At 40.5% G+C, this 27,387-nt stretch overlaps 1 protein-coding gene across 9 annotated transcripts in view; it reads right to left on the reverse strand.

Moving 5' to 3' along the window:
• Window positions 1-1,324: 1,324 nt before the first annotated feature.
• Window positions 1,325-27,387, reverse strand: part of SNCAIP (synuclein alpha interacting protein) — a 141,326-nt gene continuing 115,263 nt past the window's right edge. For 3 of the 9 annotated variants that reach the window (XM_014859569.3, XM_014859570.3, XM_044780737.2), the window contains exons 7-12: window positions 24,872-24,997; window positions 20,886-21,055; window positions 15,871-15,963; window positions 14,214-15,282; window positions 12,854-12,924; window positions 1,331-2,696 (exon numbers count right to left, since the gene is read on the reverse strand). In XM_014859569.3, the coding sequence (XP_014715055.2) occupies window positions 2,612-2,696; window positions 12,854-12,924; window positions 14,214-15,282; window positions 15,871-15,963; window positions 20,886-21,055; window positions 24,872-24,997 (1,614 nt within the window). In that variant the 3' untranslated portion in view covers window positions 1,331-2,611. Of the gene's footprint in view, window positions 2,697-4,679; window positions 4,810-12,853; window positions 12,925-13,035; window positions 13,192-14,213; window positions 15,283-15,870; window positions 15,964-20,885; window positions 21,056-24,871; window positions 24,998-27,387 lie in introns of all 9 variants that reach the window. The other 6 variants (XM_014859571.3, XM_070517539.1, XM_070517540.1 and 3 more) reach the window with 3 other exon arrangements.

The raw sequence follows: 27,387 nt of genomic DNA on the forward strand, positions 1-27,387 counted from the left end.
CCGTATGTAATTAGGCATGTAGATAGAGCTTTACTCATTTTACTAGCCCAATGGGAGGGAGTTGGGGCAGGGACCCCAAAGCTCTGCTTATGAAAAGGAAACATTCTCTTTCTTTAACAAGTAACTGCATCTCAATTTCTACAAGAAATGTTTGTGTTTTTATTTAAGAAATTCTGCACAAAACTAAGTTTGTGGTAAGGAAAACATCATTTCTATTAATTTCAAGCAAACGTAATGTATCCATTTCATAAGGAACTTGGATGGTAAAGATATGGTACACATGTGATTTAAGAAGCAGCATTTAGATATGGTACACATGTGATTTAAGAGGCAGCCTTTTTAGTGTCCTAGCAAACTCCTTAAACACAGAATGCATTGTCTTGCAGTCTGGCTCATCTGAATCTGCTCGACTTTCCTATTTTACCTTTTTAAATTGTTTGTTCTGTGCATAGGACTGTGGTACCTAAAACGCTAGTGTCAGTAAACAGTTGAATTTCTGGAGTTTTCTAGGTCAAGGTAGCATCTCTTACTTTCAAGTTCTTGACATTTTTTTGCCATGTTTAATTGGGAACTCTGTGTCTGGCTCATAAAATCTCTGCAGAATGCCTAGCTCCCTTCAACTTTCAAGTTTAAAAGTACAGTTTGTCTAAGAAAATAACTGAGGCCCCTGGGGGACAGAGAGCACTCTTTGGATTGCCTTTCTTTGCAGGCTCCATTTTAGGGCCAAGTCCCAAAGGTTGACTCATGTGTGACTCCAGTGTCACCTCCTCTGCACCAAGCAGAAAATGTAGGAATCCATGTTTCACATGAGCTTGCCATATATTCTCTATTAGAAATCAAGCACTAGGACAGAGCAGTGAAATGTAAGGAAGCAATCAACGAGGGCACAAGAGGCCAAGGGGCCAAAACCAGAATAGGGCATCTCACTTGAGGAAAAGACAATGTGAGAATGCAGACCCACACAGCACCAGGCTCTAAAAACAGGAACTCACAGGACCCAAACAAGGACAGAGAAAACTGGGGAAATTCATAGACATGTTGCTCTGTAAGTTGGAAGGAGCCTGCCTCCTAGATGTGTGTGTAGGCCAGTCTTGACCTTTTCCAGCTTTATCAAGGAGGTAATGTCCCTTGCCCAAGATGAAAGAGTTGTCCAGAAGTAGAGCCAATTTCACTATTCATGCTTCCTGTGTACTAGTCCAGTGGGCAACTCACTAAGGAGATAGCATAATGCAGGACAGACAGACAGTGTAGTGGGATGATAAGTAAATGTGCACCAAAGCCAATTCTGCTATTTACCAGTAGTGTTACATTGGACACAGGACTTAAACTTTCTGAACTTTAATTTTGTAATCTATAAAATGACAGTAATAATATCTCCACATAAGCGTGGCTGATACATAAAAGGCATTTAAATATTCGCTCCTTCTTCTATACCTCACTGCATCTCATCAAGTCCACGTTTATCAGAGGACTCACATATGCAAGATTACCTCATAATTCAGCACGTTGGTGTCTTTTGTCCACGCAGAATACAGAATGGTCCACATTTGATTGCAGTAACATTGCTAGAAACTGTTAATAGCATATAGTGCTCCCTCCTACTAGTAAGAATACATTCTGCTTTCAGACTAAAATTTGACAAGCCTCTTATAGGCCATGCCAACACTTTGAAAATAAAACTCTTGAAGTTTCAACAGAAATATATTTTTACATGATAGGACGAAACCATCTGGAACTTACTGCTTACATGGATTAAAAGCTGCATCAACAATAGGGCTGTTATGAACTCAGGCTCCACACTGTCTCCTAAAGGGATTAGACAGGCCTCATAATGTGTTAGAGGCAGAAAAAAGTGACCCAAGAAGGGGCTAAATCCTTAGTTGTCATTAGCATTTTCTCATGTCAACACTGCGATTTGAGAAGACAGAAGGAATTGACTTACTTTATATACTTGTCTGATCCTTTAGTACTTAATGAAAACTAGAATGTTTTATTTGACCCCTATGGGAAAACAGCTAAACTGGGCAGTTTGTTCCTGAAATAAAATATCAGCAATCAAAATACTCTCAAAATCCCTTAGAAATCAGAACATCACAGATTTATTTGAATGTAGGTACCCCAAGCTTATAGGTGACTGTTAACATTGCTTTATTTCCTTTATACCAAAAGTAGAAATGACAGAAAAAACACTCTTGACCGAAAGCAATACCACTGACCTGGTCTCATTGAGGAGCTGAGCCAAAACTGCCCATATTATGGGGAAAGGGAAATTCAATCAACATTAGCAAACACTCATGCAATTGATGAAATACAAAATGGAGTCAGTGGCTTGGTAAATGTCCTGTGGGTAGGCTGAATCAATCCAGTCTTAAAAAACATACATTTGCCCAATCATGCTTTTAAACAGCATCTCTTTAAAAACAAGTTATATTTACAAATATCATCCCAAAATGTGTCTGATATAGTCTACTATTATAAATTTAAGGCGTTCTGATATTCTGTTCTTCTGCTGGTGAAGCATTGTTCTCCTGGTTCTATTTCCATAGAGGATAATCCAGAGATTTCCAATGGTGTCCAAAGGGCAGCAATGAGAGAGAATAAAAAAAGTGATTTACAGGAAGAGTTCTTTTGGTTCTGGCTCAGCAATGTGCTTTATGCTGTAGGATTTCTTCACTTTTCTATTGATGGCATTATGCCTAAGCAGAAGAGAAACCACAAGGCCAAAATTAGATAAAACTATGGTCAAGTTACAAGACATATAACACCACTAAACAGCTCACAAAAAATGGAAATTATCCTCACACAAACCACACTGAAGAACACTTCATTCCAGTAGGCAAATTATTCTCTTTTCGTATAAACTACGCTTTAAACAATAAAAGCAACAGTCACGTAATAACACACACTTAGTAAACAACTTTTTTCTTTTCCTTTTTTTTGGGGGGAAGATTAGCCCTGAGCTAACATCCACCACCAATCCTCCTCTTTTTTTGCTGAGGAAGATTGGCCCTGAGCTAACATCTGTGCCCATCTTTCTCTATTTTATATGTGGGATGCCTGCCACAGCATGGCTTGATAAGTGGCGCATAGGTCTGTGCCCGGGATCTGAACCAGTGAACCCTGGACCGCTGAAGTGGAGCTCATGAACTTAACTGCTATGCCACCCGGCTGGCCCTGACACACTTAGTGAACAGTTTTTAATTTTGCTCTGGAAGTAATTTCTCAATCATAGTGATTGGAATCCAGGCAAAATTGTACAGTCAATTTTATCAAAGTCAAACAAGACAGGAAGTACAGTACTGTTGGTCAAGCAAAATCAAGAGATATTTACAGTTTACATGGATTCACTGGTAACACCTTTTATTTTCTGATAATATTGAATATTAATAGTTTAAAGAAGATGCTTTTTCTTTGAGTATGTGATTCTGAGTAGTAGCATGTTAGAAGACCATAAGTAGGTAAATCTATGGGAAAAAGAAGAAACTAGGGAACAACAATGCTGTTTCCCCCTCAATACTTGATACCTAGTAAGCCTATGGAAAGAAGCACAAGCTCAAGACTTGGAACAGTTTTGCTTTTTAAGTGAATTTCCTTCTGGGTAGATGCATTCATTTTTATGAGATGTTAGTCCCATTCTGGGTATAAAATCTTCCAGACGGGAGTTATCTCCTGAGGGTGAGCAAACCTGTATATTACTAAATTCCTTCTTGTTGCTACACCAGACAAAAACAAACTGTTTCTGGTAATGGTACTTGTGAACATGAGAACGTATTTGGATGGAGAACCCCAAGTTTCGTTTTATAGCCTCAAAATCATGCTTGCTTACAAAGACCATGCAGTCTATTCTCAGTGTTCTAGTAAATATTTGATCATCATCACCCTCTGAAAGTTATAATTCTTATTTTTGTTTATGCCTCTGAATAGACCTTTAGAGAGTTGTCCATGGGCAAGGAAGGGAAGAAAGTGAAAGAAAAATCTCGTTGGTTAAAAGACGTTCTAGGGACTTTCAACTAAACATGATGGGTTAAACACACATATTCATCACCCTTTCTTACAAAATAACTCTAAAATGAAAGTAAAGAAATAAATGAATCAGGGAAATGGGAGAGGAGATGATAGACAAAATGTCAATAATACTTCAGAAACGGGAAGGTGGATGGACACGTGGAATTGATTTTGTGAGCAGAAATCTAAGCCTACAGCCAGGCACCCGAACAAACTGATTTGCACTGCAAGACACAGGAACTAGAAGTACCAGGTACTTCTGAAGGGACAGTGAGTGCTGTGTGGGTGCTGAAAGTGGGAAGATTATTTGAAATTTATTTTTGGAAGTAGCAGTTCATACCCTAGATTACCTTCATGACTCAATGCAGCCAGGTGACTGCTCCTTTTCCAATGTGAAGGAAGACGGGAGGTTACAGTTTGGAAGGCATGAACCAGAGAGACTCTGAATTCAGCTGAAGTATGTGGAAATTATGAGATTAAGTGAAAGTCTCCCTATAGAACACAATTCTTAACCCGTCTCCTGCTAGTTTGACTCACAGAATCCCAACAATCAGGTTTATGAGCCCTAGCAGGAGACTGGAGTATCCTTATCTTGAGAAATAAACTGGCCAAGAGAAAAGACCTACAAATACTGACAATTAGTGAGTTTCCCAAGAAAAGAGCCTAGTACTCACCAGTTTCTGGGAAGCAACATCTACCATTCAACAAGCCTCATCCATAAAGCCAGAGCTTCTACTCAGCTTTAGTGTCTTGTTCTTAAATATGAATGAGTTAGGGATCACCAGGCATATGAGGAAAGCACTACTATGAAAGACAGAGACCAAAATAAACAGAGAAATGGAAGTCAACATGAATAGAGATAAATTAGGCAGGTGATGAGAACTTCAAAAAATTATAACCACAACAAGAAAAGAAAAACTGGGGAAAATGTTTGCAATTCATATCACAAAGGGTTAATCTTCATAATATGTAATATATAAAGAGCTGCTATAAATCAACAAGAAAAATACCAGAATCTCAGTAAAAATGAAGGATTAAAAATAGTTCCTTCATACAATGGAATAATATACAGCTATATAAAGGAATGAAGATTCTCTATACTATACATAAAGATCTGCAAGGTGTTAGGTGAAATAAAGCAAGAAGAAAAACTGTGTGTATAGTATGCCACCTTTATTGTAAAAAGGAAAGATAAAATATAGATTTGTATTTGTAACTAATTGTAAAATTTAAATGTCTTGCATATATGATGCTATAAAAAGGAAGAAAGAGAAAACTGACGAAGTGCTAGTAGAAATTAGCACTATTATAGTAGAAATAAAAAGTAGAAAGGTGGAAGGTAGCATTCCAGAAATATCCTAGAAAGAGCTAGAAAAAGCAAAAGCATGAGTAAACACAGAAGAATAGTTAGAAAATTTGAGGATTGGTCCAGTGTTTCTAACATGAGAGTAACAGGATTTGCAGAAACAGTGAACAGAGAAATTGGAGGGAAGAAAATTTTCAAAGAAATTGTATAAAAACATTTCCCAGAACTGAAGCAGATAGGTTTCCAGACTGAAAAAGACTGCTGAGTGCCCACGCCCCAGGAATGAAAACGGAATCATGGCAAAGCACCAAGAAATCAAAATACTGAGGATAAGGAGAAAAATTGTAAAAGCTTCCAAGGGATTAGCAATCAGGGAGGAAAGGAGCTACTCAACAGACACATCAGAAACAAGAAGAAAAGGAAACAATGTGTTTAAAAGACTCTAAGGGAAAATAATATCCTCCCCAGAATTCTACACCCAGCCAAACGTTCCTAATACATATGAGGGCAAATTGAAGATATTTTTAGACAAGTAAAGTCTCAAAAAAATTAGCGTTAGGAAGATGTGTTTACCAAAGCAAGAGAATAAACCAAAAAATGGGAAAAGACAGATTCAAGAAATAGGGCTCTTCACAGGAGGTAAGCAAAAGGAATCCTAGAATGATGTATATAGGAAACTCCAGGATGACAGCTGTGTAGACAGCAGCAGTCCAGACTAGGGCAGGAGGAAAGAGGGTGTCTCCAGGAACAGACTGAAAATGAGAGATACCTGATTTTTGTCTGATACCTGAATTTTTGTCTGATTTCTGTCTCCAGCAGCGTGTTTAGAAATGAATTGCAAACTAAGAAATCAAAATTATTGTCTCCAGGGAAAACATAAAGTTATATGAGAAAGGAAGTGTAATATAGTACACTGCACAGATCCACTGTGATTAATATTTAGATAGCGATACTAACAACAAACACTGAATCTGATTTAACCTCAAAGAGTGATATGACTATGTTGATGGTGGGAAAAAGAAGTAGGTGTGTGTTGTGCTGGGGTGGGGGGTAGTGCTGGACAAATTTGGTTCATCGTTGAGAATATGGATTTTGGAACCAGACTGATTGAGTTCACACCCCAGCTCCACAATTCATTGCCATCTTTACTGTGAAATCTTGGGCAAGATACATAAACTCTCTGTGTCTTGGTTTCCAATCTGCAATATGTGGATAATAATAGTATCTACCATCTTGTGTCACTGAAGATTAAAACAGTTAATATGCATAAAGCACCTGGAATATTCTTTGGTACACTGTAGGTGCTTTATAAGTGTTAGCTATCATTTCTATCTTCTATAGTAGGATGCCAACAGATAATAGAGATAATATCTAAAATTGAAAATCTGTATGAGCGTGTTATTCAGGGGTACAGAATATTAGGGAAAAAATATCAAGTTAAAAGCAAGTGGTTGATTCAGGGAGTGAATAAAAGTTAAAAAATAAAAGTTAAAAAGAAGGCTTAGGTTGCAGTCTAAGGATACTATCATTTAGACATTGATGGAGCTCAAAAACACTAAAAAGAACACTTTCTGTACAACAAAACCCAGCACGATTAGCTCTGAGTCTATATCAAGTAAAATGTTAATCTGAGGCATTTATCTGAAGAATATCAGGATAATTCGAGCCTCCCAGGACCCTTCAATTACCTAGTTCTGAATTACCAGTATTCAAAGAACAAAGTGTTTGGGTAATTCTGGCATGAATTATTCAGATAATTTGCTGCTCCTTGATTTCATTTTTGGATATGAAGTCACATTCTCAGTGACCAAAATTGGAAAGAAGAAAAGGCTTAAATTTAAATAACAGTTTTTCAAGTAATTTAACTCGCTGACTCATCTAGGCATGGATTCCATATTTCCATAGCCCATGGTGACCAGACAGCAACTAACTTAGAGGATCAGTCTAAAATGGCCCACAGGCATACACTACATTTCCACTGATAACCAAAATAGGGAGACTTGGCTGTTTTTGTGATCTCCTTCAGAGCTTTCCTGAGAGCATATCTATAAATCCCATCTACTAAGAAATGGGATTCTGGCTCAAAGATTGGAAATTTGTACTCAAAGTACCCAAACTGAAACTCACTGTAGGTAGGACTTGTGGACATGTAAGCCAAAGGTCTAGATTTACACAGAGCCCATCATTCTTTCTGTGGGATGACAAACTCAGTCCTTTTTGTTTTATTTCTTTTTCCCTCTTCTTCCTCTTTTCCTTTCTCTGGCTCTCCCTCTCTCCAAACATTTATGATGTCCCTACCATGTGCCAGGCACCAAGATAGACACTGGGGGTATCAGTGGGGGTATCGATGGTCATTGCTCTCATGGAATTCTTAGACCTTTCATGGGGCTTACTATGTTTTAACCATATCCTCTTTTAATTCTCTCTTGATTCTGATCTCGCTGAATGAAGGGACCAGGTCTTATTCTGGCACAGCAAAATGTGCAACTTAGAGCTAAAGATACTGTGCAAATGAGTGCTCTGGCGATCCAGGGATGTGGTGCTCAGGAAGGCTATACATCTACACTGTTCTCAGCATGGGAAGGAAAATCCAAAATGACTGTGGTTGAGGCAGGGATGCTTGGCGAAGGTACCGGAAGGTGTCTGGGTAAAGTCTCTATATGGTACTTTTAAACCTCAAAGGACTTGCTGCCTCTTTAAAACTCTGGCTGTAAGAAAGTTCACAGACAGGCCCTGCTCTTTTAACATACAAAGACATCCTAGTGGTGGCAGATGTGTGGTGTAAATATGACACTAATAGAACATGTGTCCCCTTTGGAGTTACACAATTCAAAACTGGACCCTGGGAGGAGTGAGGAAAAGAAGATGGAAGTGGGAGAAGGGAGCTGTTTGTTTTTAAGTTTTGTGACTAGACTTAAACCAGGATTAGCATGCTGAAAGAATGTACTTCTAGTGATATGATTTTGGATTCCAGGGCAGAACTCCCCTCTGCACCCTCCTACCTATAGTTCATCAGTGTTCCACATGTTCATTTCCTGCCTTCCAAGGACAGTGCTTTAAGACAGAACATGGAACCTTAGCTGCAATAGCTTTTTCTATGTCTCAGCTCATCATGCTCTGATACTAAACTCTGTTTCACTATCTCCCTGTGGCAGCATATGCTTTCTTTTTCCAGAGGGTATGAGGAGCTTATGAAAAGAACCTCCATTTGTGAATCATGCTCTCATCAATCTTGGGAACTCTGGCAGCTTTTATAAAGAGTTTGCTAAGTTGTGCTCAGACACTGGAAAGATCTGATCATTTTAACTATTTCCCATAACATGGGCATTTTTTCCTACAAGATGCTACTATGCAACAGCCAACAACAATGCAAAACTCTAGCTGGTTTCAAAGGAGAACCTGTCACTTAATTCATGTAATTTGAGAAATGGTTCAAGACTGGGGTCTCCTTTCTCCTCCAAGTCATAGGGACAAAGCTAAAGTATGAAATAAGAGTTTCCTCTCTGAAACTAATTTGAACCCTGGGGAGGCAGAGGTAGAGGTGGGAGGTGCAGAATTGTGCAGGGAGCGCTGAAAACCTGGGGAAACATGCGGAGGTGTGGAGGGGAAGGAGGCCAGATAGACTCTAGGGATTTCTGGAGCAGAGGTACCTGGTATCAACTCCTCCTGACTGATTGGCTCTGGACCCCTGAGCTAGTATATAAGAAATGAAAACACAGAAAAACACACTTCAGATCGGGGCTTAGAACTTGAAACCATAGTTTTTGAGCAGAAACTCTAATGTCTGTAGTGTTATTAAATACCCCTTTAGTATTAGCACTTTAACAAACTTTTCCGAACTGTTACGTTGGTAAGATTCGGTCTGCTTTAGGGGGTTCACTGTAGAATTATGCATTCATCGTATTCTCAATAGCTTGGTAATACACCTATGACTGAGTAATTATATGATTAGTCCCTCAAGAAGCCTTAAAAAACACATGGGCTAAAAAGAAATACTTTAAGGTCGAAAATTTAAGACAAAATTAAAATGTGGTTATTTTATTATACCCAGAGAAATTATGGCAAGGATGTATTTGGTCAGCAGCATCAGCGATTCCCTTTTTGTGCTGACTGAATGTTTCCATCATGACCCTGGAAATGCTGTTCACTGGGCCTGGGGGTACGCTCTGCTTGGCACAGTTTTCAGCCAGGACCTCACCTCTCCTTTCCCAATGTCTTCCACATCTTTGCTCATTTTTCTGTTTAGTATCATGTCCTGACAATAAGGACAGAAATGTGTGTGTCTGTGTGTTGGTAATGGCGGGGAGGTACCCTGAACTCTTCCTATTGGACACAGCAGATGACCACTGCCATAGCCTGACATCACCTCAGCCAAACATACCCCTCTTTAAAGTGTTTGTTGAACAACCTTGACATCTATGCAAAATATTTGATACTAGCTCTTGGCTCTGGATGTATATTCCCAGTGTGACTAATTCCTTGGCAGTAAAACTCACATTAATGGTGTTTATTGCTTAATGTCTTTTTAAGGAGTTTACTCTCATGCTGGTGCTGGGATTAGGGGTTTCCTGATGCTAACTCATTAGGTCCCAGTGCCCCTGTGGTCAGAGAGGGTGTGACTGGTGGTGGCCAAGGGTCAATGCCCTTTGTCAGTAACCGGAACTAGTACTCACTTCATGTGTTACAGATCTCAGATAGACTTAAACTCTGGGAAATGAATCTCTCATTGGCATTTCCAGACAAGTAATTGCAAACATTCTCTTGGAGTTGTAATAACTCAAAACCAACTTGTCTTTTATAAGAAAACGTAAAGATAAATCTGCTTGTTATAGACAAAGTCATCCTCTGCAGTTGAAAGACACTGGGAAAGCTGTTCAAAGTAATAGAGGTGAATCTAATTTTAAAGGGCATTGAAAAGAAATTTAGATTCTTTGCTATCAAGCTATGACCAATTTAGAAAAACAAATAGCAAAGAGAACCCCCTCACAGGGCTAACATTCTTTAAAATGTTGTATTTATTGCCCCTATTTTTCCTTTACCAGGAAAAATAAAAATTTCTTAGAAACTAAAATGTGATTCCAACGTATGCCTGGAATGAGGGTCCACTGCCCCACTCTTTCTCCAAGGGCTGTCCTGATAGGGCCATTCAGTGGCATAAGGTTTGGAACCAACTCCAACCCAATGACTGCCGTTGGTTTCCAAAGTTGTATGATCCCTGCTATCCGAGAGGAGCCATGTTGCCATCAAGCAAATTCTTGGGCCAAGATTTGAAGGCATCACTGACAGATGAACACTTGAGTTCCTTTCTTTCTTGCATCTTTCTATGGGATGCTCTTTCTATGGGTCCCACAGGCAAAATGAATAGGCACTAGAGTCAATTAGGTGTTTCTCATGCCCACATCCCCATGCTAGTTTTAATTTCTCTGAGGAACCTTTATTTCACCTAGAGATATCCATCCTTTCTTCATCTGAGGAGTGAACTGGGCTGGCTCTCCCTGCCTCTGTGTGATTATGAGTGAATCAGAGAGACCCTCCCTCCTGCCCCCTTGCTAGCATGAACAAATGAGTGGGTTTTCATTTTCTATGGAACACATGGCAAACTAAAACCAAGATGAAGTATAAGTTAATTTATAAGGTAGGGAGGGGAAGGGGTCAGGATGCTATTTAAATACGCTCAATATTTTTAGTTTTGGGATTCTGTTTATCACTGAAATCAAACTCTGTTAATATGTAAAGCCAGTGAATTTGATGGGTTCGAAACTGAGCCTTCAGAAGGACTGTTCCTTAAACTGAGTAGGTAGGTGTTAATCTAGTGTCAGATATCTCCATAACCTCCTTTTGTGCTCTGATTTTGATAATCCTATTATAGTAGATTGTTCAGCTTTGTTCTCTTGCTTGTAAAAAGACAGGATGAAATATTTTTGGCAGGAGAATCTACTGTGATACTAATTGTCCTGTTTCCAGGTGCTGGAGGAGCCTGGAAGAAATGAGAGGTATTCATTCTCCTTCCCCTCCCAAAGAGTTTGCCAAGTCTTTGTGTTTCTCTCCCTCAGGGTGTCATTGGTGACTTTTGTTTAGGGACAAATGCAGAATTTTCCAGGCACCAGAAGACACATCCAACCTAAGATGGGGACAAAGAAGGGTATGGGGGTGGGGAAGACAGGTTGGGAGAATCAGAAGTGTGCCAAGACCAATGTCTGGGAAGTGAATGGGGATTTTTTTCTATTTCTTTCCCACCTCATGCACTGGGGTCTCAGCACTAGCCAAGGTTTCCTGCTCCAGTGTGGCCAGAAGCTGCCCAGACTTAGGCCACACGTGAGCCTGACCCAAGCAGAACACTGGTGACCAGTAAATACCGAAGCTCCAAGGTGCTTCCTTCAACTTATTCAATTAACAAGACCCCTGGGGGCACCCACTAAAATGACTGAGATTTTCTTTTCCTCTAGCCTGAATAGAGACCTGGAGCAGATTAAATCTGACTTAGAGGGGAAAAGAAAGGAGAGTGACATTTCTTGCACCTTAGTATTCTGAACTAAAATTCATACCGACAGCAAATACACCCATATTTGTGTGTGTATAATTGTATATATGCACATACACACATTCACACAAGTATTTTGGAGGATTTTGGAAGAATGCTGAAAGGTGTGTCATGTTTTTCTTTTAATTTAAATGATTAACATAAATTTAATGTAATTTAATTTAAATGATTTAAAAGCGATAGTCTCCTTTTAAAATGGGTTTGGGGGTTTAACTCTTCTGAAATAAACCAGTCAAGAGGCACTGACTGCATTAACTCTCCCTTGACTGCTTTCTTTTTACTCCTCCCGTTTCCTGCTTTATCAGGGAGTTATATATATTACTGAGGGATGAAAGAAAGCCATGCTGCAGGACTTTGCCCAAGGAGTGCCTGAATCACTGGGGACCTTGAAGAGGATGTTTTTAAGTACATAGTCCATGCGTTTTGAATCGTAAACATTTCCTTTGAGGAAGACCCTTGTTTTATTGGTGGGCACACCTAGATTGGCTCATTGACTGGCATTGTGGTTCCAAATGCTCAGCTAGAGCAATTTCAGAATGGCAGGGCCTTGCTTCTCCCAAGGGCAACAGAATGGTGATGAAAGGAGCTTCCACTCTATAATCAGCAATGAAATAAAACCTCAGCTCTCTTTCAAAGTTCTGATTCTGATCATGGTTGACTCATTCTCCCAGGACAGGAAATTTACTTTCTATACTTACTTGGTACTTGACTCCACTAAACAAAGACTGAAAGCCAAAATCAACTGGGAAACACAATATGTGAGTGGAGTAGATTCCTCTGCCCTCTGCTGCTGGAATAAAGCCCCTCCAACTGGGCGCTTGCTCCCTTTCTAAGGCCCAGTTACAAGTCTGCCTGCTTCTCTTTGGGAGAAGAGTTGTGGTTTTCTTCTTCCTTGGTTTCGGCCCGTGCTAAAGGTGCTCCAGGACCATAATTTAAAAGGTCATGCAATTCAAAGCGAAGGCATGGGACTGCCGCACAATGCATCCCCTGGCACCACGTACCGTGCAGAGTTACGCAGATGCTCTTCAATCAGCGGGTTAGAGGAAAGATTGATGCAGCTGCTGTACATCTCCTAAAGAGGTGCAATTAAGAGTCATCTGAAAACATGCAACAAGCTCAGCACATGCACAGGTCTCAATAAACAGGAGGCATGCAGGAGACAGAGGACAGAAGCTTCGTATACCCTTTAAGGAGCATGGAGAACTGCTGACATAATTCTTCTACTTCTGAACGAGAGAATCCATTCAGTTACTTGGAAAAGTTTTATTTGAACAATGTAACTTTGGACATATTTAACCCAAAGGATCTGGTGTTTGGGGCACAAGTGTGACTTTTCTGGCTGAAACAAATACATGATAAAGTCCTTTATAACAAAGACAATTCACGGTGGAAAAAATATATGATTAAAATTGGTGTTCAATTAATTAGAGAGATATTAACTAAAACTTGATTTTGGTGTCACGAAAAGAATTTGGACAGTTCTTAGACCTCACTCTAATGGGGTTTTACTTTATAGCAAATAATAAATTATGTAGGTTGTGACTCTCTAGATTGCACGATGGATATTCTAGGTCCTTCCATTTTCAGAGAGTTTCACATTTTGGCTGCTACACCATTTTTTGATGGCACGGCATGCACAGAACATGCAGGAAACATTGCTTAAAAAGGTGTTCATATCTCTTATTCACTGGACTTAAACCAGATTATAGTGCATGGTTTTCCAATAAAAGCAATTATAAAATGTAGTTCATGGCACACTCTGCCATCCCCTGTGTACTAGCAAGCACTTCAGACTGTTATAACTTCCTGATCAACACTTAGGGGCCTGCCTCATAAAACGCCGATGTGGAGGTCCCTGTGGAGTATTCATTTCAAAGGTCATTCCAAAGTTGAGTAGTTAAGTCTTTAGAAATAGAGTTTCTATTTACGTGCTATTTAATTGGGCTTGAGAATAAGCTATCCAGTCACATGAGGAGAACAAACTCTTCCTGAGGCAGAATCAGTGCCAAGGAAGGGCCTGATTTCACATTGGTCAGTAGTCTAATCTCGTAGAAAGGCTTCCCAGTCTAGGATTCCTAATACTCCAGGATCAAATTATTTAGGGAAGTTTAGGGACCAGAAGATAATCTCCTGTGATTTATTCAATCTTTTTCTCTTAGAGTATTTTCCAAAGGAAGAGCAAAGGGTATGTACTCTAAAGTGACAGATCTCATTAGAAACACACAAATTTGGCTTTCCGTGCTTCCCTTTGGAATTTTTCTGGGGATTCCCTCAAGGTGGCAAAGATCATCAATCTGTAGTGTTAGGAACAACATAATTAATTCAAAAGAAAAAAATGGATATTCTCGAAAGAACACTCACTGCCTTATTCTTTCCTTTGCTAGCAGAGCTCGTGGGATTTCCCTTGGCATCTGTTGTCTTCCTTCCAAGTGAGGTTAAGGGCAATGTGGAGGTCTTCAGCTGGTTGGCTGCCTGATAGTTATTATTATTGTTTTGGTTGCCACTTAGTGTCTCCATAATGGATCGGAAGGTTCCAAAAGGCCTTTTCAGTTGATCCCCTGATTCACTACTTGTGGAGGTCCGCTGAAAGGTCCTGCCCTTATCTCTGTCTTTCTCTCCATTTAGTTCAAGGCTAGTTTGCTCCCTCTGCACCACAGGCTCCTCAAAGGTAACTCTGAGTTTCAAGTTCTGAGATGTCCGGCGCTTGGAAGATGGAGACTTGAGGGCACTCTTGGGACTCGTGGCCACTTTCTGGGCAGCAGTGCTGTCAGGGCTGGGCTGAGTGGAGTCTCCAGATGGCTGGTTTGGGGGAGTAGTCCCTGAGCCTGGACAGTGGGATTCCAAGTCTGGTTCACTGCTCTCTGAGGTGGGAGATGGGCTATGGCCATCCAGAGATTTGGAGGCCTTGATACCAAATGGAAACCTGCGTCCTGATGCCAAGGTGTGTTTCTTTATCATCAAGTGTAGGCTTTCTGCGCTGTCCATACTCTCCACACTTTCCACAATGGGCTGTGGCCTGGGCCTTTCAGCCTTTCTCACAGGTGTGCTCTTGGGGTCTTCAGAGTTGTTGGAGTCTGTGTCGGACTCACTCAGTGACCGCTGCATCAGCTGCCTCAGCCTGGCTAACTTCAGTTCTCTCTTCTCCAGAGGAATCTTCTTTGAATTTCTAGAGGAAGCCTGAGCATCTTGGAATTCCAAGGACAGCTTTTCCTGGGCACAGACATTCTCTGAGATATCTTTTCCCAGTAACTGGCGTAGGATTTTATCAGAATCTTCATCTTTTGCTTTGGCCCTAGCCTGGCTGGATGCTGACACACTTCCAAGAACCTGAATCCCCTCTTGGACTCCTGGTTTGCTTTTGGCTAAAGACTCATCATCTGCATCTGGGGATTTCCACTGGGACTTTCTGGAAGCTGGAGAGGATGGTGAACTGAAAAGAGGATGAAGGACACATGAGAGATTTCCCATTGGGTTAAAATGACTCGGTCATAAGTCATTGTATGGCCTTTACTGCCACTAATCACTTAAAAGTCAGTAAGATTGGAATAAGAATAATCACTTAATGTCTATTCAAAGCAGTTTCCAAATACTCCATAGCGGTAGCCATAACCAAAGTATAGTATGCCTCATACCTTATTCTATGACTACTAAATTTGTCTATGGTTTACTGTTTAAATATCAATTTTGCACATATTTTCTCAATTAATCCCATCCTCAACAACCTTATGAACCTACTTATCCTTATTCCCATTTCAGAGATGAATAAACAAAAGACTGAAAGAGTAAGTGACTTTTTTATAGTCATGGAATGAAGAAATGATAGCGCCACAGATAAACTCAGGTCTTCTGACCCTAAGTCCAGTGTCTTTTTCCTATGACATCTCATTTTTATTCCTCTTTATAAAAATAAAATGTTTTCTGTTGTCATATTCTTTAAAGAAATAAAAAGGAAGTCCCAAAGAAGGCTCAGAGATTAAAGATTCTTAATAACTCCAACCACTGATGTTCCTGGTATTACCTGGGTGAAGAAAGGAGTGACTTGCCCTCTGATTTCTGGGCTTCTAGAAGTTGTTGGAGCTGGTTCTGCAGTGTGACACGTTCCATTGTCTGTCTGGGAAAAAAGACCAAAACAGATGAGTTCTCTGATACATGGCTACTACTATAAATTAGTAGGTATCCGTTTTTTCATGCTAAGTTGCAATAAATCCAAAAGCTTGACTAATGTGCATAATCTTCATCCTTACAGTTCAGAAATTTTCCTCAGGATACAATCAAAAGTATCCAAAAGGATGTTTATTATTCACATTAGAGAAAACCTGTAAGTAACCTAAATGCTCATCAATAAGAATGAGTAAATAATTTATAATTATTTCTATGAAGGCAGTTATTAAAAATGCTAATATATTTGAATATTTATGACATAGAAGTTTCCCTAATATACATATATATGTGTGTATATATATATATAGAGAGAGAGAGAGACAGAGAGAGACAGAGAGAGATACACATACACCTCAATAGAAAAAAATCTTGAAGGATATACTCCAAAATGTTATTTACTCTTTCTAAATTGTTTGAATTTTTAAAGTAATTGTATTAATTTAGCAATCAGAAAAAACCAAAATGAAACAAAACAGACAAACTATTTCCATGTTGGGTAAAAACAATTAAATAACTTGGTATTTTCCTATATAAAGGGAAAACAATATATGGCAACACTCAATTTACTCTGGGCATAAAAACATGTGTACCAGAATGTGCTTTAAAGTTAAGAAAATAGGTTAAAATCCACAGGTTACAGAAAGTGAAATCTGCTTAGAAAACACATACTACTATAAACCTTGAAAAAAGTAAATCAAACTGATTCTGACTTTATAGGAAAAGGCAGTATTTCCCGAACTCTGTAGTATTAGTGCGGTGCCCCTCAGAGATGCCCATCACATCCTAATCCCTGGAGGGGTGAATATGTTACCTCACATGGCAAAGGGAATTAAGGTTCAGAGGGAATTAAGATTGCCTATCAGTTGATGTCAAAAACAGGAAGGTTATCCTGGATACTGGGGTGGGTCCAATCTAATCACATGAGTCTCTAATAGTGACGAGGAGGAGCATAGGAGGTCAGAGAGACAAGTGCGAGAAGGACTCCACCTGCTGCTGTTGGCTTTGAAGATGGAAGAAGGGGCTGTGAGCCAAGGAATGCAATGGCCTCTAGGAGCTGGCCATGACCCTCAGCTGACCCCCAGCAAGAAACACTGGGACCTCGGTCCTACAACTTCAAGGAACTGATTCTGCAAATAACTCAAATGAGCAGGAAGCCGACTCTCATTCTACAGCCTCCAGAAAGGAACGTAGCCTGTGGAGCCTGATTTTAGTTTGGAGATGGCCATTCTGGCTTTCTGAACTGCAGAAATGTAAGATAAACTTGTATTGTTTTATGCCACTAAGTGTGTGATAATTCGTTACAGGAATAGAAAACGAATACAATTAGCATCAAAAATAGTAGCAGCTCTCACGAGCCAGGACATGGAACTAAATGAATGAGTTACAAGTGTTCTTAAAATGACTGCCGAATCTTCAATATTGGCTTGAAGAAGTCCAGTGTTCTCCTTGCCAAGTGTCACTGCATGTACTCAACAACTGTCGGCTGCCTAAGAATAATCTTGTGAGGTCGGATTCAGACAGTACTCTTCCATCAGCCCTAAGCACTCTCTTTGTTTTTCTCAGAAGTGATCAGTCTCAGTCCTAACATTTCATCCCCAAGACAGAGGTCTGTGATCTCATCTTATTCTGCCAGACTCACCTATTGAAAGTTGAATTGTCTATAGCGGGAGACTGCACGCTTTTTCAGGAGGGGTCAGATAGTAAATATTTTAGGCTCGTGAGCCATGCAGTCTCTGTCATAACTACTCAGCTCTGCTTTTGTAGCATGAAATCAGCCCTGCAAAATATGTAAATGATAGTGTGTGGCTGTGTTCCAATAAACTTTATTTACAAAAACAGATGGTCGGCTGGATCTGGCCCATAGTCTATAGTTTGCTGACTCTGGTTTAAAGAAAGAATAAAAAACAAAAATACAGAAGAGCATTCTACTTTTACCACTTTGCAAGTTGGTATTGCATGTCAAATTTTTAAGAAAAATACTTAGTGAGGAGCTCAAATGGATGAAGAAAGATTATGGTCTGCTTTTAAGGGGTTTATTAGGTGTCAAAGTGAATTATGACACCATCGAGAAAACTATTTGAGGGCAATTGGGTTGACTGATGACTGAAATCCCACATATGAATGGAGGAAAAAAAGACTCTATTCTCCAGATTCTAAAGAAACCCTCAGAAGGGACTAATCGACTTTAATTACAATACATGAGCATGTGAAATAAGAATATATAAAACACATGAAAATATAAGAGCATATGCCTAGTGTATTAGTTTGCTAGGACTGCTGTAACAAAGGGCCACAAAGTGGGTGCTCAAACAACAGAAATTTATTTTCTCAGTTCTGGAGGTTAGAAGTCCGAGGTCAAGGTGTTGGCAGGGTTGGTTCCTTCTGAGGGCTGTGAGGGAGAATCTGTTCCACGCTTCCCTCCTAGCATTTGGTGGTTTGTTGGCAATCTTTGGCGCTCTTTGACTTGTAGACATAGAACCCTGATCTCTGCCTTTCTGTTCACATGGTGTTCTCTCTCTGTGTGTCTGTCTCTGAGTCCAAATCTTCCCCTTTTATTAGGACACCAGTCATACTGGGTTAGGGCCAAGCCTAATGACCTCATTTTTACTTGATTACTTTGGTAAAAACCCTATCTCCAAATAAGGCCACATTCTGAGATACTAGAGGTTAGGACTCCAACATATTTTTTGGGGGGAGCACAATTCAACCCATAATGCCTAGGGTTGTAGACTAGGACTTCAACAGAACTGAAGGCTGTCATTTCTAAACAGTAACTATGTTTATTAACTATAAGGAGTTGGTCAAGGTATTCTAGTAAAATAAGGCACTCAAGACTATCTCCCACTCAGAATTTTAGACTGGAAAAACTCATGTTTTCCATTCTTCCTCCTGCACCTTTCTATGTTACTGGAGCCCTGGAGCATGAAAGGTACAGTGTACTGTGACAGTAGGAAGCGGATTTCTATGTTCATGTCTAGTTTTGCCAACCTTACTGAGGCACACAGTAAGTAAATGACTAGGGTCTACAATGTAACCTCTCATATTTTATCTGGTCATTGGCCTAACTGCAACTGTCTACAGCGTTCAGCTTTAGAGACAATGGAAGAACTGCAGTCTATTAGCATACATGTGTATTTTGTCTCAGGATCATCAACAGAGAGAGCAGCCAAGACGCTGACCTTGAACAGTTCACCAATAAAACAGCTATCATAGATCACGAAAGCTTCTCAGACTCCACGGTATGGAGACTGAGGAGAATGTTTTGTGATCTTTTCTCTAAGTATGAACCTTCAGAAAAAACTGTCTATTGGATCATTTTAAAGTTCCTCTTGATGCATATATCCATATGCTACCGGGGGGGTGGACATTGGTACAACATTTTTGGAAGGATATTGGGGAACATCTAACCACATTTTAAATACACGTGCCCTTTGTTCTAGCAATTCCCTTTCTAGGAACTTATTTTTAGAAATACCTATATATGTACATAAAGACACGTCTACAAGTATGTTTGCTGTGGAAAGAGAACTTACTGAGTTATGAGTTTGTGTGCATTTTCCCTTCAATTCCATCCAGCCCTTCAAACTCACCTAGCTTACCTGCCCCAGGGGAGTTTTCTGCAACTGGGAGGAGGATGCTTGGAGGTACTCTCTTGAATTTTTAAATTAAAAAAAAAAATTTTCTAGTAAAAGCCTAAACTCATTAAAAAGAGTATTCTAGGTACTGCGAGGGGGAGGGCCAGAGGGGTGCAGAGACTGTGCCTCTAAGGCAAGAGGGAAAGTAGAGAGAGAAAGGAGGTTTCCCCAAGCTGGGAGAAGAGCCAAGGGTCCAAGGTCTTGTCATATTGTTGTGTGAATTACATTTACAATCAGTTAAGGCCTCCCACCCACCCTAGGTCTTTTTCCAAATGAGCTGTATTCAGGAAAAAAACAATATTTTTTATAACTTAAAGACTTTATATTTTTCCTCTAAAATTTAATGTTTAAGGTTTATCCTCCTAATCTGTTAACATTACTTGGAATACTGATTCCCATTTTTAGTGATCCCTCCCCACCATGGCAGTTGTAATTTGATTGGTATATTTTCCAAGGGCTGACCAGGGTCCCTTCAGCTGGACGTCAGCTTCTTAATCCTTCAACCCACTGGAGACTTACCTGATGGCCTCTCTGTTGGCCCCCTTTCTTCAAGCATATCATGACAACCTCCCAGAAATGCTTCCCTGACATCCAGCTAGGTAATGTGCACCAGTTTAATAACCTCATCAAGAAAAGAACTGACTTTCACTAGACATAGAGTGCTTTAAGCAATATCATGCTGACTGAGCACTATTTTAGATTCTGAGGATTCATGAATTGTCTGCTCAATTTTTACAATAAATTTGCTGGTGATGGTTACCAGGTTATCTGTATGTAATTTCCAAAATATTAATTTTTCTTTTGGAGAAAAGTGGAAAACTGGCCATCTCACTGGAAAAGCAGGCTTTTTCACTCTCTCGTGCTCTTTATGATTTACTAGAATATTAAGAACAGAAGTTCGGGGTGATGCCCGTGTCTGCTTTCCATGCCCTGCTATGTCATCTGGCCCTGAGATGTGAACACAGAGAGAGGCTCTCTCTCCTTGTCCACCAGGCTTAAATTCCCTGCTTAGGAAGCTTGCTTGGCCTTTTTTTGTTTAAATCTCATTTGCCTCTGCAGAGACGGCATCTCCAGTGTGAACTCCGGCCTTGAGGACTTGGGATGGAGGAATAAAAGAAGATGAGGAGGCTGCTAGGAATTCCCCAAACAACTGGTGTGAGGGGAGCTTACCAAAGCACTTGGCTGAAACCTCAGTACAACGATGACTTTGTTCTCATGGAACGAATATGCCACTTACTCCTTTAGCTGCTTGGTTAGCTTCACCACTTGAGAGGCCAGTGACATGCAGGTCTCCACCACCACCAGGTACCGGGAGCACAGGGTGTGCCCATGGCGCTCGGCGCTCTGGGAGGGCTTTTCTCCCACGTGGTTCTGCATGGTGACATTTGCTCCATATTCAACCAAGGTCTGTCAGAAGATGCAGAGACGTGATTGTATCAAGAGCTCTCTCTAAATTTTACTTTTTAATGACTGCAACAGAAGGTTGAATGGAACTTTTCCTGTTATTCCTAACCCAGGTAGTAGAGCCAGGGGTGGGTGAGAGCCCATACGAAAGAGAGGCTCTGTGAGCTTTCAGCAGTTGGTATCAGACACTTCCCTTCAGGGCCTACAAAGACGTGGCAGAACCAGTCCAACTACTGACAATCCCACCCAGCCTCAGAAGGAGACTAGGAAGGGGAGGAGCCTGCTGCTGTCCTGAGGGAGCAGTGTCTGGGTGAGATGCTTTGTTTCTTTCCGTGGGGGGTTTATAAAGTTGGGGGTGCCTGTAAGAAGGGGAGAGTGGAATTTTGTTTACCTGTTTCTATTTGCTTGGGCAGCACACTTGATCTCTTGCTGAGCCTACCCAATCAGGAATAAAAGAACTGGAGAGAAATGACATGGCAGAGGCTGTGAAGCAGCCCACACTCCCACCATGTATCATGGCAAGGATATAACCTGTGGATTGAGCAGACGTTGTCGAAGGGAGCTGGGGGTGAGCTTGTTATCACCCTACTAAAATGGAGAGGGTTCTGCAGCAGCAGGAGGTAGTGGGGTGCAACACAGGTGGAGGGAACTGTATGGGGGAGGAGGGCATAAGGTTGGGGACAGATCTCCCACATCAGGTATCAGTGGGGAGGCTCCAGATGGTCCCCTGAAGACTCCACCCACCACACCCACCAAAGAGTCAGCATCTGAAGGCTGCCACAGAAGGCACCAGTGGCAAACCATAGGGAGCCAAAGAAGCAATGGCAACTTGCAGGGAGAGTGCCATGACCTTTCCCAATTAAGCAAAGAGACAGTTGATTACTTTCTCTGGGACCTCCTCTTTGTCCCCAACATTGGAGCCCAGAAGAAAGAGGAGAATAGGTGCTAACATGATGTATAAAAAGATGATTATGCCTCACTCTGCATGCTGAGTTCCTTAAATCCTGAGTCTAACCTGGGTTGAGGAGGAGAATGCTTTGAATCAGAAATAAGAACTGAGATTTTAAACTGATTTGGAGTAAATGTTAATAGTCAAAAACAAGCAGCAAGTTATGGGATCTGGCCAAAATATCATTAATAGAGGAGAGAGAGAGATTTGATGGAGCATGGCTGACCCATCATTAATTAAAAAATAATCAAAACTCTTTTGTATTTATGCTGTAATGACATTAGATTCCACAAAAAGGTCTTACATCAATATTAATCAACTGTCACAATCTGACATATTCTTTGACACTCTCAAGATGCGAATGTAGACCTCTGGATTTATTTTAGTAAGAGGTAATATGTTTTCCATAAGCAATACTTGTAATTTTTAAATTCCTAGACTATTTAGACGCAGAGGTCATTAACAAGCTTCATTTTCCTTTTGGTTTATGATCACTCACCATGAAAGGTCAATCTGCCATAAAGCCATTGCCACCCCCCTCACAAGAGTGTCACAGAGACCACCTCAGCCTCTAGCTCTCCAAGAGACTCAGTGTACACACATTGTTATTGCTCCCCTGACTCTGGCCTCTGCACTTTTCTTTCCAATGTTTTCCATACTCAGTCCCCTCCTCACCTCATAAAGGCCCTTGCTACCCCGCCTTCTACTCACAGTCTCTTTGTATCTTTTTTTTTTTCAATCTCACACCCAGTGGATAGACCCGCTTCCAAGATTATCCAAGTTTCCACATCCATGGATCTAGTGCCAAAAATATCATTTGTGTTAAGTGGAGTGATGAGTGCTCTGAAAGGACAGATCACCTCTCTTCATATATTAAAAAGAAAAATAACAGAAATCTCAAACAGAATTAGGAGTATCAGCTGGTTTTCTTTGGCTTTCAGTCATTTATTAGCTAACAAAAAAAAGTTTATTTCAAGACTTAGATATAGAGTGTTTTGCTAAACGGAAAAATGAAGTTTTCAGCTTTTATTCAATTATTTTTCCTCCACAAAAAATAATTCTATTCCTTTCATCTTTCTGTAGATCCTGGTAATAATTCAATTTTCTCTCTTTTCTATAGTCTCCAATTTCTCATTGCTCCTTTTACAGCTTGGTGCCCTAAATTAGAAGACGCACACTTTGCCAACAGTAGTGGGGAAACTTTCAGACATCTGGAATCTTTCCTGTCAACTGAGCTCTCCTGAGAACAGTTGTATGCGAGTAGACACTCTAGAGAGCTTTCTGCTATTACCTCTGCTTTTTGGTTTTGTTAATTTCTTGCCTTTACTTTCACAGCTTTTCTATATATTCTCCTGTCATTTCTTGAGTCTCCTCTACCTGCCTGAGCAACTGGTCTCACTTGCTCCAGCTTCTCTTTCAGATGGTCTACCTAGCACATAGTAGGATGTCGGTAAGTACTTAAATAAATGAGCACATTGAGTTTGCAATAAAAGAAACAACATATAATAAAGCAAAAATGAGTGCTGCTTCCCTAGAGTTGTTATATACACATAACGTATTTTGAACTTTATGAACTTGGTGAGATAAAAGCACTTTCTCTAATCATGGCCTTCAGCCATATGTTATCAATGACCCTTTCCCACATCTCAGGCAGATGTGGGAATAAATCCAAAGATGTTGGGTCATTTTCAATGATCAGAATGGTGCGATTGGTCTGATTCTGGTAATTACGATTTCTGTTCATAAATTAAATTCCAGGCCAAATCTAAACCTTGTTTCCAGTTCAAAGCCTGTCCTCTCCTCACACTGTCACTCCTCTTTTATCTGCTCTTCCTCCTTCTCTTTGGCTAGCCTCTCTCTTTGCTTTGTGACGAGGGTTTCAAAATTTTTCTAGGTGAAAAGGTCTATCCAATCTTTACATTCACATGTGCCCCAAACTTCTGGGGCCCCTCACTGTGCTCTCCCACCCCGTGCTGTTATGACGGCGGCAATGGCTTTGGCTCAGCCTCACGAAGCTCTGCGTTCAGCTGAGGGATGAGATGCAGACTCTTCTTATAGGAATGAACCCCACGTGCTCTAGGTAGCCCCCTTGGAGTGCCCCCTCAGGTGGCTTGGGGCAAGGGAAAGAACCTCCCTCCCCTCTCCTGGGCTCTGCTTTCCAACCTTTTTACATCATTGCACACATAGAACTTGATAATATTTGTAAGGCATGTTGGGCTAAAAGGATGAGGCCACCTGAGGCTGGTGGGTGGAGTGGCTGGCCAACCAAGGCCCTGCCCAACCTGCCCAAGGGCTGAAGCGATCAATATCTAAGGCCTCCATGTAATCAATTGTGAGCATTTTGAATGCATTAGAGAAGCTCAGCCTTCCTACAGAGAAAGGAAGAAACCCACAGTACTCTCTCTCTAGCCTACTATGCCCTACTCCGAAGACTTCTTCTAATCCATTCTTGAAAAATCTGTTCTGTTTTTCATACACCTGGAATGAGAAGCATGCTAATGATAGCAAGAATGGTCTTCCATTTGAGAAACTGAGAGATGTCAGTCTGGTGGTTTCCTGCGGTCTGGAGAACATGGGGGTACTTAATATCTATTGTTCTCAGCATTGGGATCTTAGAGTAATGCTGAGAAAGCAGGAATAGGCCCTTTCAACACCCTGTGACATTCAAGGAAAAACTTGTAGGGCTATTTATGCCTCTGTCTGTGTGGATTTCTGGAAATGCAAATATAATAATATAATTCCTTATTGTCTACCATAATAAAAAAAGCTGATTTAATTCAGACATTCTCCCAGTGAACAAAATTTCCATTTTTTTTGTTTTATTACTTAATAAACTCATTTCTCTCTTCAAAGAAGCAAGGCTTGTATACCTGTATGCACCCGAGGTAGCCATGCTGTGAGGCTACATGAACAGCGCTGTTGCCATCCTGGTCCACTTCATCCAGCGAGATGCCCTGTTCTTGCATAAACTGAAGAAGCCACAGAAGAATCTTTTCCTATAAACACAAAGACAGTTAAAGTTAATGGAATATCATGTAGAGAAGTCTAACGTAAAGACAGAGGAAAACAAAACTCCAACATTTCAGCTTAGATGTAACCAAGCTTACCACATCAAGAGAAAATTCCCATTCAGCATGAACTGAAAATCCATGAATCTCAGACTGAAGCCAATGAAAGAGGAACACTCAGAGCATTTTAAGGGCAGGAAGTTACCTCAGAAATGCTCTTATTACTTATGTATTCTATAGATGAAAATTGACTCACCGAAAGTTTGAGTACCTCCTCAAAGTCACACAGCTAGACAGATCCTGAGTTAGAACCAGAATCCAAGTCTTTTGATTCCAAGGCAATGTTTTTGCTACTTTGTTACACTGTCTGTAGGCTTCAGGAATGTTATAACACCTCACACTATTGGGATAAATTAGCTTCTACTTTTAAGTTTGTAATGTTTCAGTCATGCCATCCTAATTCCACAACTCCTGCAATCAACAGGCTTATAAAAAGAGGCATCACCTTAAGTTACCAAATATAAGATAATGTCACTGAAATAAAACCAGGACCCTCTTGATTTTTCTGACCAAATGGGGGTGGTGTTTTAAAGGTAAAGCTTTCTCTTCTCCCGTGTTAGAGGGAGGGCACCCAAAGTTCTGAACATAATCTTCCAAAAGCAAAGACCCAGAGCATTCACTGTGTGTTGTCATAATCTGTTCGCATTTTACCCACTGAGTCTTTTGTGGTATTTTCATGTTATGTTTGGCCCCTGGAGAAGGCAGGGGGATGGGATTTCACTGTTTTAAAATAGAAGAATTAAATATAATGTTAAAAAAAATATGAGAGTGGTAAAAACAGCAGCATGAAGTTTAGTGGGTGGAATTTGACATTTAAAAAGAAGATCATGCGTTTGAAATAGGGTTGAACCTCTTCTTAGCCTTTTAAAGGATTTTTTTTTCCAGTTATTTGCTCGGACTGGTCATGAACTTTTATACTTTTCTGGATTAAATTTGCCTTCACCTTCTTAACATGCCAACTAATCTGCTAAAGGAATGTTAGATGAAAACAGCCAACTCCTTTAATGTTTCACTGCTCATATAGGGAACAGGGCACTGTTTATGGAGGCATCTGTGACATCAGGGACAGACTGAACATTTGCTCCACACTTTTTCCACATGAGCAAGCAGGGATTAAGACCCCCAAAGAGTAAGAAGGGGAAAATGTAATTGATGCGCACAATTTATGGAGAATACACCAAGGGAAAGCAGAGTGAGTGTGAGCTGCAAAAGCAGACAGACTTTGGAGAAGTGAAACGCACAACACCCTCGGAGAATGAGGTGGAGCAGAGCCTGGCAGCCAGGGCTGGGAGTTAGAATCTGTGTAAGGAGATGCTGATGAGCTTAATCCTCTTCTCCAGAGGCAAACTTGGAGAAAGTTGGGGCTATTTGGACCACAGCAGGTGATGTTTCATATCCTTAAGATACAACAACTTCTTTGTTTTTCCTAGTTAGGTAGGGGAAAAAACTGAATTACTTTTATTTGGAGACAGATGATTACACCATGTGATCTCCACTCCTTAAAAGATCTGGGAGAGCAGATGTATCTCAGGACAAAGAACATAACAAACTGGTTTAAAGTCAATGGCAACGACACCGAAACATCAAGAGGGCAGGTTGCTGTGCCTCTACCAGCGACAAGAACAGCCCTGCCATCTTCAGTGGGTCATTCTCAAGCTTGTGGTGACTTGGCTTGATCCATGATATTAAATCATGGAAACTTAAAATTGCAGAGTGGGAGACATTTTAGGGAATCATCCAATTTAAACACCCGTATTTTACAAATCAGAAAACTGAAGAAGGCAACTGTATATTCTCTGATATTCCAGCAGTTTCTTTCTTCCGCAAGTAAAGTTCAGAGGAGTTTAAGAGATTTAGAAATATTTTCTATGTACCTTCTTGTCAGGCATATTTTCATATTTTTCAGATCTAATTAAATATTATAGTGGATATGTCTACTACACATGTGCAGAAAACGCCTTTTACTATAATTCACAGTGTTTTGACTTTTAGTAATGGCATTGTAGGAAATGGAATACTGAGTTTCATAAGACTGACAATTTTCCCCTTGTAGAGTTCTGGGGAAGAATCTAGAGACCTGGACTTTGCAGGGGCTTGGTAATCTGGGAGAGCAGGACAAGGTCTGTGTGAGACAGGAGTTGCCTTGGCTCCTGATCGCTCTCCAAGTCAGGTTAAGTCCACATTGTTTAAGTGACCTGTCTTCTTTTCCTCTGATGGCATGGATAACTCTTTCTTCCTTCCAATTAAAGACCTTACCCAATTCAACATGCAAGACTTACATAAAGAACCTTTATTCTATTGCTCAGAACAAGACAGGT

The sequence above is a fragment of the Equus asinus genome, chromosome 9 (genome assembly GCF_041296235.1).
Source record: "Equus asinus isolate D_3611 breed Donkey chromosome 9, EquAss-T2T_v2, whole genome shotgun sequence".
Classification (NCBI taxonomy): Eukaryota; Metazoa; Chordata; class Mammalia; order Perissodactyla; family Equidae; genus Equus; species Equus asinus.